The sequence below is a fragment of the Rhinolophus sinicus genome, chromosome 11 (assembly GCF_057876585.1).
Source record: "Rhinolophus sinicus isolate RSI-liver-muscle chromosome 11, RSI-T2T, whole genome shotgun sequence".
NCBI lineage: Eukaryota > Metazoa > Chordata > Mammalia > Chiroptera > Rhinolophidae > Rhinolophus > Rhinolophus sinicus.
In genome coordinates this window covers 5,566,328-5,579,622 of record NC_142511.1, presented here as the reverse complement: position 1 = coordinate 5,579,622, position 13,295 = coordinate 5,566,328, and the positions used below count along the sequence as shown (strand labels likewise).

General features: G+C 42.9%; 1 protein-coding gene across 7 annotated transcripts in view; it reads right to left on the bottom strand.

Moving 5' to 3' along the window:
• The window catches only part of SUCO (SUN domain containing ossification factor), a 60,283-nt gene extending 51,911 nt beyond the window's left edge, over nucleotides 1–8,372 (bottom strand). For 6 of the 7 annotated variants that reach the window (XR_012492812.2, XM_019719940.3, XM_019722012.3 and 3 more), the window contains exon 1: nucleotides 7,957–8,305. Coding sequence is in view for 6 of the 7 variants with exons in the window: in XM_019719940.3 (XP_019575499.3) it covers nucleotides 7,957–8,018 (62 nt within the window). In the remaining variant the exon portion in view is untranslated. Of the gene's footprint in view, nucleotides 1–7,956 lie in introns of all 7 variants that reach the window. The other variant, XM_019722738.3, reaches the window with a different exon arrangement.
• Between the last annotated feature and the right edge of the window lie 4,923 nt (nucleotides 8,373–13,295).

Genomic DNA, 13,295 nt, shown 5'->3' with positions numbered 1-13,295 from the left:
CGCATTTGTTGGCCCAAAGTCTCTTTAAAAGCAGCCTACACACAAAGTGCTCCATCAATACCTACTGAAGGAGTGGATAACGCCAGGCCTTTCTGAAGCCATCCACAACATCACTAACTGCTAGAATTCATTTTAATAATGATCTTAGCAACTAAAGCAAGTAAAAAAAAAAGTGGTAAGTGGAAAAAAGTAGGAAAAAGAATGAGATTGATAGCATTATACCATTTATGTAAATGTTAAAACACAAAAAATATTACTTTGGAAAAAAACACATCTAAATAAATACACAAATATTGACTGGAAAAACCCATCAAATATATTCTAAGGTAAATGCCTAAAATGGGGGTACCTAGGAGTGAAACTGAAGATAGAAGATAAAATAGTAATGACGTAAAGTGGAGCAAAAAAGGGTACCCATGCAGAATGTGGCATCAACTAAGTATGAACAACCCAATCCTAAGCATCTGATGTCTCTAGAAGAGAACACAGTCATTTTTTTAATTTGCCAAGACCTTTAAAGTATTAATCCAACTTTTACAAATACAGAAACTGAAGTTCAGAAGGACACTTGCCCATTAAACTTGTGACTGCAAACGTAGAACCAGCTATCTCCAAAACCTACAACCTTGCTGTATTGCTGTATTTCATATTTAATATTCTCGGACCAACAGATGAAGGAAAAGGTGAGAAAACACTGACCCACTCACTCAAGAACTGATGCTATTAGTCAAGGCTGTCAGAGCGTAACAAACATGTAAGAATGGTCACAAAGGAGAAGCAACGTTTACGCAGGATTTAGACAGCGACAACGCGTGGTAAAGATGCAGCTTCGCAGTGTACTGGCCAGGCCATGGCCTTGCTCCTTTTCCTTCACCCTCGTCCACCATCTCCGGTTTATTTCACGTCGAACTTACGCAATCCATTTCTCCATGCCTGTTATGATTACCTTAGCTCAAGCCCTTAGCTCTTTTCTCTTACCTAAAGCAACCCCTACTTTCTAGCTTGTTACCCCCTGCAATTCAATCTTTCACACCATTGCCACAAACCTAATACTAAATTATCAGGATACCATTCCCCCACTTAAGACCTTTTACAGACTCCACATGACAAAATTCAAGCTTCCCTGAAATGATAGCTAAAAATCTGTAAAATTCTTCTACTGCCTAAGTCTTCAGCTTTGTAATCCCTGCCACTTCCTGCCTCCCACTTTATGCCGCAGTGTACAGAACTACTGTGTGTTCCTTGAACACGTATCATGCTGTCTCACTCTTCCAAGTCTCTGGCTCACTGTTCCCTCTTCCAACGTCCCGCCTCTGCTTCCACTCCCCACCATCTAAAACCTGACTAATTCTTATCACTCTTCTTCTGGGGGCAGGAACCAACTAGTTAGGAACTCGGAGACGTCCCCTGTTTCCACAAGCTGGGTTTGGTGACCCTCCTCTAAATTCCCACAGCCCTCGGCATATCTCTATCTGAGCATTTACTACAACTCTGAACTAAAATGAACCGTTTCTATTTGTTTCTCACACAACGCTGAGCACATTTAGGCCAGAGAATGTACTGCCCTGTCCTCAGTGATCTACTGAGCTCTTCCTTTCACTGGATTGGAACAGCTTTTGACAACATCTTAGAAAAGAGACAGTCCAGTAATCAGAGACTTCGTGGTAAAAGAAAGAACTGAACTGGGCAATGAAGAATTGCTTCTTAAACATAAGTACAAATCTAATCCCCAGTACAGAAACACAGCGCCCGTCATTGAATTGGGGCAGTGTGTTAAGTAATGCCCTGCCCACGTCCCCCTCCAAAACAAGGCATTCCAGGAAAGATAACTACATGAAACACGGAGGTGGGAAAGTACAGTGAAAATTATGGGGGTTTTTGTTTTGTTTTCTTTTTAAAAACATTATTGCCTGAAAACTTGAAAAAAAATTAACTGAAATTCTATGAAGTACTGAGAGACTTGTGGGAAATGGGTAAATAATATGGAAGTGACTTTGGTCAAAAATTGGTAATAAAACCAGACCAAAAGATCACTGGGCCTCCACTGCCTTTGCTTAATAAGCACCCTGCTTTTTTTCAATCACAATGTATTAAAAGACAGACTCTTCTTAATCTATTATCAGCTTGGGGGCTCTTTTCACGTTGCTTCTATTCTGCTAGGTCTACCTGCTGGTAGGAAGAGGTCACACTGTGCCCCTCTCTCCTCCCAGTTTGTCTTCTATTTGGTTGCCTCAGTAGTCCCAGTGAAATCACATGGAAATGGAGAGCTGAGCTGAAGAAAACTCTATATCCCAGTGTTGGCTTCTAATCAAACCTTTAGGTTTCTGAAGTTCTGCTCTTTAATCTTCACTTTGACATAGATCGATCGATCTTGGGTTCTCTTAGCTTAAATATTCCACATATCAAAATCTAGTAGAGGAATGGTTCATTAAATTGGCCTATACTCGTAAGTTCATAGATCCAACATGGGGAAGCACTTAATAAACAATGTGGAATGTTCTGTTTTAACATCTTAATATACCATTAGAATTCAGCCAATACAATTTGTCCTCATCGCTGCTGGAATTAATCACATAGTAAACTTACTTGGTGATGATACAGTTTAAGAAATTGCATAAGGTATTACTTAGCCTATAAAACTCAAGTCACAATACCTTTGCTACTTTAATTTCCAATTTGAAACTACAAAGATAGTCCCCAAATAAACAACTACTTGGCTAACGGTTAACCATGCTACAACAGAAAGCCTATCTAAGGAACAATGGAAAAGAAAGCTACAAAAGTAGGTTTGGCCCAGACTTTAGGGCTTTAACGTGAGGGTTTAAACGTTTACCCTTCAGGCGAAAAGGGAGCCTCTGAAAGATGTTTCAGCAAGGGACGGACAGATCCAAAGCTGTGTGTCGGTGAGACAAACCTAGCGGCACCATGCAGAACGGGCTGAAGCACACACCCTCTTCTACCTGTTCTGGCTGCAAACCAATGTGTGAGAACTCACACCCACCAGCTCTCGAAAATACCTCCGATTTCCACTCCCAAAAGCTTATCAATCACTTCCCCCCTTTGGAAAACAAGGCCCTTTTCTCAGTTTTCACGCTTTTCAGCCTTATCTGAGACACTTTATATTGCTGACCATTCAAATTGCCTCTTTAAACCTCTTTCCATCTTTCACTTCAAACCAGCTTCCTCCTCCACTTCTGAGCTCTACCTACTTTGCGTGGCACCTTTCCTTATTCTAAGTATATGCACAAGCTCCCTGCTCAGCCAAACATTGTTTCAAAAATGATCTAAGAGGGCAACTCCAGCCCAAATCTTGTCTGCACTGAAGTCTAGATTTTTAAGTGCCTATAGAACGTCTCCAGCTGGGTATTCCACTCACCTGAACTAACAGCACCTTCTCCCTGCAAATCCTTTACAACTTTTCCATTTCTTTTTGAACTTCCAATTCTCCCAATTGCCCCCGTTTCAAAAATTTAGCTTTTCTTCTCTCTTTGAAATTGATTTCAGATTCATAATTTTAGACGCTAGAATGTATTCTCTTAACCACAGGAGGCTCCAAGAGAGCAGCTACTTTGCTTTATCCACCAGAATCTTGCACAAGCCGACAAGAAAATGGCAGGGCTAAGATCTGTAACCACTACAAGCAATTCTTTACCCACACAGTGATGTAAAATAATCTAGTCAGTCTCACCAAAAATTACTATTTTTTTGATGAGAGCAAAAAGGTAGTTAACAGAAAGTGTTAAGATTGCTTGTTTTCTCTCTCATCTTTCTTAAACGTCTCAATGGTGTGATTTGCTATGTATACTAATATATTGGCACATGTATGTAACTTATAAACAATTAAGTATTAAAGGTACATGCAGAAGGTTTTACTGATTGGCGGGCACACTCAAAAAATTCTGAATATCCACTGTTTAAGGCACAGACCAAATCTTTTTCCTCTTTCTAGTGACGTCAATCTTCCCAGTTTGCCAGGACTGAGGGGGGTATATTAGGCTGCATAATGGTCCCCCAAGATGTCGAGTCCTAATCTCTGAATATGTTACTTTATATAGTAGAAAGGTCTTTGCAGATGTGATTAGATTAAGGGTTTTGAGATGGAGAGATAATCCTGATTGTCTAGGTGGCTCAACACATAATAATCTCAGGAGTCCTGGGAAAAGGAAGCAGAGGGATCTGAGTCAGTAGCAGAGGTGAGGACTGAAGTGAGACGATGTGACGATGTGACGAAGGACCCACAGAACAAAGGAAGCCCCTGGAAGCTGAGAAAGTCAAGAAGCAGAGTCTTCCCCTCAGAGCAGCAAGAAGGAACCAGCCCTGCCGACACCTTGACTTTAGCCCAGTTAAGACTAATTTTGGACTTCTGACTCCCAGAACTATAAAATAATAAATGTGTGCTGTTTTAAGCCGTTAAATATTTGGTAACTCGTCACTGCTGCAATACGAAACTAATACAGGGGATTCTGGGGACGTGGGATCTCAGTGGGAAAACTAGAAGTTGGTCACCGTATTGTCAGGTTTTCGATGCCCAAAACATCTGGTACATAACATGCATGAGAAAAAAAAATCTTTGTTGAATGATTTTATGATGAAATATGTAGATAATATATATACCCTTACTGTTTTACAAAGATCTGTCTGATGTGTCATCTCATTTCATCCTCCTAAGAACCCTGTGAGGTGTGAATGAATCAGTCTTCCCACTTTTAGGACGTAATAATTAAGATTCAAAGAAATTACATGACATGTGCAAGGATGCACACCTAGGCAGCAGTGGAGCCACCACATACAGGCCTTCAGACCTCATGCCAAAGGGTCTCAACAGTCAGCATCCTCTGCTGCAGATCAGGCTGCCTTATTCAAATCCAAGCTCCAAAACTTAACAGTTGTTTAACCTTAGCCAACCTACTTCTCTACATCCTTAACTACTAAATGCAAAATGAGGTTAAAATAATACTTCTGCCGTAGGGTTGTTGTGAAGATTAAAGGTGCTAAAATGTGTAAAGTACACAACCCAGACTGGCACAGAGATAGTTGACAATAAATATCAGCTATCACATTATCATGTTTCCCTGAAAATAAGATCGGGTGTTATATTAATTTTTGCTCCGAAAGACGCCTTAGGGCTTATGTTCAGGGGATGTCATCCTGAAAAATCATGCTAGGGCTTATTTTCCAGTTAGGTCTTATTTTCGGGGAAACATGTTATTCCGTGCTACAGCTACAGTACATTTATACCTAAAATTCTCTGTACTACTTGATAAAGAATTACAAAAAGTATGCAAAAGTAAAATATAGCAACTGGAATGAATAATAAGATGGATAGGACTGTTTTCTGTGAAAGTAATCTAAGCTTAGGATTCTAGACTGGAAAGACAAAGAAGAGGGGAGACATTCACGATCTCTAAAGGTGTGACAGTATAAATAAGGTCATCACAAAACTCGGTAATATTGGTCGGATGAGGGGCAGAACATTAGAAACTAGAGTATTGTAGTATAAACATACAGCATTCATAAACTGACAAAATAATACATAAAGTTTTGGGACAACTTATGAATGACAAAGACGATAAAAAACGGCTACTAAGAGGAGCTTACTAACTCTTTTGCAAAACTTTTGTCTAACCCTACACTGGCTTTTAGTACCTGTACTGGCTAAAGGGGAAATGTTGGGAAATAACACCCGGGCCAGGCTGCAGCAAAAGTAAGACCTCCAGGCTGGGTCTGTGCTATGATTTCAATATTTTAATTTCCCAAGGAAGAAGAGCCTCAAACGACACAACACACACTTTGCCAGTCCCTACCATGCACCAATCCTCTTCCCCAGTCTCACCACCTTTCCAAAAAAATCTCAAACCTAAATATCCTAATTTAATGCCTTTTAATGGCTTCAGTAAATACTTAAATTTCTCTAAATTTAGCAGTCTGAACAAATCTCGAAATACCCAAATGATTTTTAAGCTAACGTTTCTTAAACTTTTCACTCTTTACTTAAACCCTCAACATCCATTTTTCACTGTGGGAGTCAGAAAACTTGATGAAACTTTATGAGTAGTATTTGCAATACTATGCGGGCTGACGTTTTTCCCCTAACAGATCAAAATCTTCTCACTATTGATATTTAGTAAAGTTGAGAAACCATATTGAGGTTAGCTGAAGCAAAAGATAGCCAGAAATTTCACAAAGTAACAGAAGCATGGTTAATTTAAATCCACAAATGATTTTAAGAACTACATTGTAATACATCTCCACCATCCAATTAATTGTTTTAAAATCATGTTTTAAATCATGTTTAAAGGTACAAACTTGCAACTAGTAGATAAATAAGTCCCAGAGCTCTAATGCACAGTTTAGTGCATTAGATCTTTATTCCCACCACAAAAAAACAATAATGAGGTGACATGAAAGAGGCGCTAACTATGCTACAATGGCAATCATATTACAATTTATAAATGTATCAAATCTACATGTTGTACACCTTAAGTTTACACAATGCTATATGTCAAATATAATAAAAAAAAAAAAAAAAAGAAAGAAAGAAAACAGAAATACTGGTGCACTTTAAATTTGAATGAAAAATGTAGCCTCTCTGCCCTATCAGCTATTTCAGGAATGGCTGATGAAGAATAATACGGACTAAAGATGGGCAAACTCAAGGAGAAAGAGGAAAGAAAAGCTACATAATCTACACACAACTAAGCAGCCGCCAGAAAGAGGTAGATATGAATACAAAGTTTTGGTATCTCACCTACAAACTTAAATTTAAAAGGCTAAGTGGACTCATCTCCTACATGCACTTCTTGGTACCCAACATGATACGAAAAAGTAGAAGCGGGGGATGACATTGGTCTTATTAAAAAGGTTTAGAACGAAAGGCAAGAGGCCAAACTTCTTGTTCTCTAAACTTCTACCAACCTTCCAATCAAAACCCCTCAACCAGGTGCAACAACTCTACAAATTCAATGTCTTTGGAATCCATTAGTTACCCATAAAAAAAAAATAAAATTCTGTTGGTGTTTTGCAGAAATAAGCTAAACAAGAAACTCAGTTTATCCGGATTTTAATAAACAGCAAATCACTTTGGAGAAGCACCTTTTAAGTCAGCAAATGTCACACATCCCTGAAGAAAGTCCCTAAGGAGGGGGGAAGAATGCCTTTTCCAAGTACAGTGACAGCAATCCTTTGACAAGCTCTCTTTGCTTCCCCCAAAACATGCAAATGTGTCGGGGATTCACTGAAACTCCATAAACTTTAGAGGCGAAGCACTGTCCTCGCCTTTCACACTTACCCTCCCATTACGAAGGGACATTCCCCAAGCGACACCGCCACCAAGTACCGTGCACATTCCACCTGAGACACTTTCTTCTGCACCAGCGGCTTCCCATCACCTATCCCTTCGCAAGGGCTTCGGGGCGCCCCCCAAAGTTCCCAGGAACAGCAGCCCCAAGTGCACCGCAGGCCACAGGCTCCGAGCAACGGCCAGAACCACCGTGTGTACGTTCCTCTCCCCGCCTCCGGACAAGCCGCGGTTTTAAAGTCGCACGTCGGGGACGTCTCACGTCCGACACGCTTGGTGACCTTACCGCACGGCGACAGCAAGGGGCTGGCGGGCCGTGAACCCGAGCGGCATACCTGGCACCCCCGAACACCCCCGAACACCGCGCCGTCCCCGAGGGGCAGGGGACCGGAGTACAGAGGCGCTCCGGGGGTCCCTTCCACCCAGGCACCCCTGTGTCCCCCGTCGTCTCTGTCAATTCCAAGACACACCAGGAAAACCTCCGCGCAGATGCTGCCGGGCCGGTCCCCGGGAGAGTCGCTAAGGAATCGGGGTGTCGCTTCCTAGGGACCTGGGAGGCACTCACCCTAAAAGTCGAGATGATCTGGGGGTGTGACCCGGGCTGCTCCCCTCCCCAGCCCTCCCCTCCCGGGAAAATCCCGTGCGGTCGAGCCACTCACCAGACCAGGGAGCACAGAAAGAGGCAGGAGACCAGGGCCAAGGCCCGCCGGTACTTCTTCATCTTCTCCTCCTTCTTCCCCCGGCCAGAAGGCGGCACATCCTCCCGGCAGCCGCCACTGCCGAGGCCAAGATGGAGGAGCCGGCGCCGGAGCGCGAGGATGGGAGCGAGCGTCCTACAGGCTGCGGCGCCGGGGGAGCGGCTCCTCAGGGGCTCGCGTGCCGGCCGCCCTCTCCAAGGGGCCCGCGGCGGCGCCGACAGGGGCGCTTCACAGGACTCCGGGGACTCCCGCGGCCGCTGGCTCGTCCGCGCCCGCCTCCTCCAGCCGCCGCCGCCGCCACTGCCGCCCCATGTCCCCCCCGCCCGTCCCGGCCCTCGCTCCGTGCCTCCGGCGACCAACGGCCGCCGCGTACTCGCCTCCCAACAGCCAATCGCCGACGGGGCCGCGACACCTCACACACAGCTGAGCTGGAAGGAGCCGCGTCATCCACGTCCTGCTGCGCTCACACCCCCACCAGCCCCCGCGCGAGCCACGCCTCCTCTGACGTCTCCATCCCGCCCACCTCAAGTCCCGCCCAGTCAGTGGCCCACGTTCAGGAAGTCGGAGAGGAGCCCGGGGATGTTCTGCCTCCTTCCTTACAACGGCCCGCCCCCTCGCCCGGGACGCGCCGAGTGCGCGCAAGGCCCCTTGGGAGTTGTAGTTTGCTTTCCGGAACCCTCCTTTCCCTTTCGCCGTCCCTGCTAGAATCCCGGAGTTGATGGAGAGGTGTACAGTTTCGCTTCTCACCGCAACACTGGCCAGCTTTGGAATTGTTACACTCAGTTTTCCTCTTTGGGCACAGTTCGTGGGATGGCCTGGAATGACGGTGGGGAAAAAAAGCTATACTAATAAAATTTAAAAGGTGTTTTCCCCGTGTCCATGGGCCCGGCCTATCGAGCTCGCTGCTGATTGGTAGGCGGGAAGGAATGTGCAAAGATTCCGCCTCGCCTGATTGGTTAGGGTGGAAAATCTTTCGCTTCTCCTCCGCCTCCGGGAGAATTTTGCCGCCTGCCAGGTTCTGCTGTTGGGGGCGGCTCGATTGATCTCGATTCTGCTGGATTCCTGCCTTGGGTGTGATGCGATGGCTCCGGAAGGGGGAACTACGGCCTCCGCTGGGGAGCTCCACGTCCTGAGGTTCACGGAAAGCGGGGAAGGAAGGCCGTCGCGTGCACACGCCTGTTGCTACGGTCCCGGGCAAAAGAGTGAACGCTCCTCAATCCTTAGTAAGGAGCAGTGTGCTTACCCAGATTTTCATATCACGGAGGCCCTTTGAAGAGCTCTCAGAAGCTAGTTTAGGGACACTCGGCCTGCAACTCCAAAATGCTTCACCGCTTTTCTTCCCAAGCGCTTTTTGACATAGCTCCCTTCTTCAGATGGTGCATAGTACAGAGGGAGAGGCCCAAGCTTCTGCTCAGGAGAAGAGTTTCGTCTCTGACCTAACGTGTTCCTTCACCTGTCTCTAGTGATACATTCATTTCACACTGTGACACCAAGAGAGAAGTGAGTCGCTACCGAGGGATATTTATTTTATTAGATAAGAAATATAAAACGACAACTCAGTGGTGTTTCCCTTTTGGTCTTGACTGTCGGGAGACTCAGACTATTTTGCTCAGAAAGCAGCCAGACAAATGGGGGACTGGAAGCTCCAATTGTCTGTGCCGGTGATATGGCATAATGTTTCGTGTGAAAAATACTTGAAACATGTCATTTAAAGCATGGGCCTCTTATTGCCTATGTAGCCGTAAGAAGAAAAACAACACCACCTTAGTAAAATGCCCATCTAACGCCTAATCTTGAACCATGTCATTTCCTTATCAACCTTCTAAGTTGAATTGGTTGTTAATTGTATTCCCAGGAAACTGAATAATTTAATTTGGCCCACTCTAAAATTCTTCATATAAGTTAACTGAATATTGGAAAAATTCTACAAAGGATGATTTGGTTTTAGAGGCATTCAGCCTAAAGTACTTTTTTTTCTGGAAATAATTGGGTAACGGTTCCAATGATCTGTTAATGCCACTCTTAATATAGGACAATTAAATCCTTTCATCTCTACTTCTCATTGCAGTAGGCAAGCATTTATTTTGCCCACAAATATGATTAATATGCAAGGTTTTGTCTTTTTAAGGGAGGGGCAATAGGAGGATGGGGATTATTTGACATTCTTCATGTTGGTGAGGAATCCCTTTCCTTTTACTCCAGGAACCAGGCTATTCAAGACAGGGAACAGGTGATCCTCAGTTGGTCCTCAGTAGATCACAACCGAAGAAGTCCTGTTAGAACACGTGCTTATCTCAAGTCTAACAAGTTATCAAGTGTCTCTTCCATTTTCTAGCCTCATCCAAACCCATAAGCCTACCCACTGCTTTCTCACCAAAGTCCCTACAATGATCTCTTGGAATATACAGCTAGTAGATAGAACTTTTCTTTTTTCTTTCTTCCTTTTCTTTCTCTTTCTCTTTCCTTTCTTTCTTTCTTTCTTTCTTTCTTTCTTTCTTTCTTTCTTTCTTTCTTTCTTTCTTTCTTTCTTTCTTTCTTTCTTCTCTTTCTTCCTTTTTCCAATAGTTGAGGTTTTATTGATACCACTGTGGGAGAGTTGCCATTCACCTAATAATTATTCAATCATTAGCTTTCACTATTTCAATTGATAAATACCCTTTTCTCTTTTTGCTAGCTTCATTTTCATAGTTTTGTTACCAGGAATGATATTGTACCTTGGTTCTTTGTCTTCTTGAAGAAAGGATTCAGTCAGGAGACAGAGTTTGTGCAGCATAAAACAGCCAGAAATTTATTAGTAAAAGCAAGTACACGCCAAGACATGGAGCGGACTGACCCAAGAGAGGAAACATCCCTGCCTTAAGCTGTATGAAGGCTCTTATTTCTATGGGTAGAATTGCCTCTCCCTCGCCCTTCTCTTATCTCTCTTTCTCCTCTCTCTGGCATTAAACAACACATTTCTTTGATTTAGGGGCATGTGTAAACATACCCCTTTGATTTAGGAGTGTGTGTAAACACATCCCTTAGGGGCATGTGTAAACCTGGAATCCTGATGAGCTAGTGAGGTATCTGTGGTCCTGACAAACAGGGTGTCTTCCCACCTTTGCTGTCATTTAACAATGCATTTCTTTGACTCAGAGGTATGCATAAGCCTGGAATTCTGCTAGGCAGCTGCAAGGAGTCTTGACCCAAGTAGAAGCTGCAGCAAGGGGCTTTCTAACCAGGGCTAAGTCTCTTTCTCCTGCTCATGTCTATTTATCTACCTCCCTATCAGTTTCATGTTCAAGTTTAATCTTCAGCCCTGTAAGCTTTTTCATTTTTCTCTTACATACTTCATCATTTCAGTTCTCAACTATCCTATTGACTCCCAGGTCTATATCTCAGCCTCTCTTCAAGTAGTTTCTGGACACACAACTTAGATATTCTACCATTGCTTCACATTTTACCTGCATAAAATAGAACTCATCTTCCCCATAAATTAGCTTCTTCACCTGACTTCCTATCTGTGTTAATTCTTCCTTGCTTTAAGACTTCAGATAGTAAGAAAAAGAAACGTTTCATGGAGCTGCCCTTTAAAAAAGTGGTAGATGTTTCTCTACATGACAGTTTAATATAATGGGGAAATACTATCTTGTAACTCAATAGATAACTATAATAAGAAAACACGGGTTATATAAAATAAATTTAATATAGATAAATGCCATCATACTAAAAAATATAATGTGTCAAAGAATAACAAGAAAGAGTATCGAAAAATCAAAACATGCATAAAATCTTTAAGGCTCCGCCTAGTAACCACCATCTACCACCTCCAAATATCCACCTCCTAACTATACAACAGTGGTTCTCAACCAGGGAAAATCTTTCCCCTTGCAGGAAAAAAAACAGCAATGTCAGGTGACATTTGGTTGTCACAACTGAGGTAGTGCTCTGTCTAGTGGGTAGAACTCAGGGATGCTACATCCTAAAATACACAAGACAGCCCTCCACACCAAAAAGTCATTTGGCCTGATAAGTCAAAAGTACCAAACCTGAGTAACTGTGTTATAACACAATCTCCCAATTCAATAAAATCTATACAGCACTGATTACTCAGGAAGCCACCAAGAACTAAACTGCATGAAGAACATGACCTCACATTCCTAAAAGATTAACTCACAGAAACTCTGGACAATTCAAGTCCCTGCCCTGATAATAATCAGATACTCTGTTTGCTAATATTGAAAAAGAACAGGCAGATCTCTGAAAATGAGCCTTTGTCCTTTATCTCCTGTATAAACTATATTTATGAAGCCCCAGAGAAGAAATATTTGTCTAATTCAAGTTGGTGGTATTAGGTAAGCAAGTTTTACATATTTTGAATTAGTTAAAAAGTTATCTGCCCCTTTCAATATTATAAAATGCTGGGATACTATGTGTCTTAGAAACAGCTGAGGCTCGATGATACTGGATGCTTCAGAGTAAAAGGCAGTTAGGATAAAAGTTCCCTGGAAATCAGTGAAAGAAAGGTCAGGGAATTGGGAAAAGACTAATAGACAATGAAAGGGACTAAACCAGATGGAAAGAAGGGTGAATGTGGCAATTTGCATTTAAAATGTTAACTATTAATTTCTATAGATACAGTATAAACAGAGCTTTCTTCCTATTTGTCCCTGCTCCATTTGCTGCTGCTGCTTTGCGTGTGTGTATAGAATAGCATAGTCCTGCTTCATTTAGTTATTCCCTATCTGAAGAGAGCCTAAACTACTTTGCCAGATCCACCCTGACAGAGCACTTATGATATGGCCACTTCTGGAGGTAAAGATAGAACTCAGAGGGAGATAAGAAAATAAACAGCTTTCCTGGGACAGCCTGAGAATTCAGCCCCCAGACAGACAGAAGAATCACTAACTGCAGTGTTGCCTTATTCAGTTCTGTTTATACTGCAAATCGTAAAAGATTTCCCTTTAAATTTTTTCGATTTTATGACTCCAAATTTAATCTTCTATCACTGGTTAACATAGGTCTATTCTGGCGATACGTGAGTTTCATAGGCTACTAATAGCATCAGCCAGAGGAAGGAATACTCAGGAAATGGGTGATGGAGAGGGAGAAATCCAAGATGGTTTCTACCAGGGTGTGTGGTCATTACATGAATAGGAAAGTCAGGAGTCTCGGGTCTATAGGGAAGATTAGTGTGGTTTTGGAAGCATAGTGTTGAGTTTGCGGTTCTGGAGGAAGTATCTAGCAAGCCCTAACAAACACAAGTTTCCAAATAGGGAAAGAAAAGTAGCAACTGAAGACAACATCGCTGGGATTCTAAC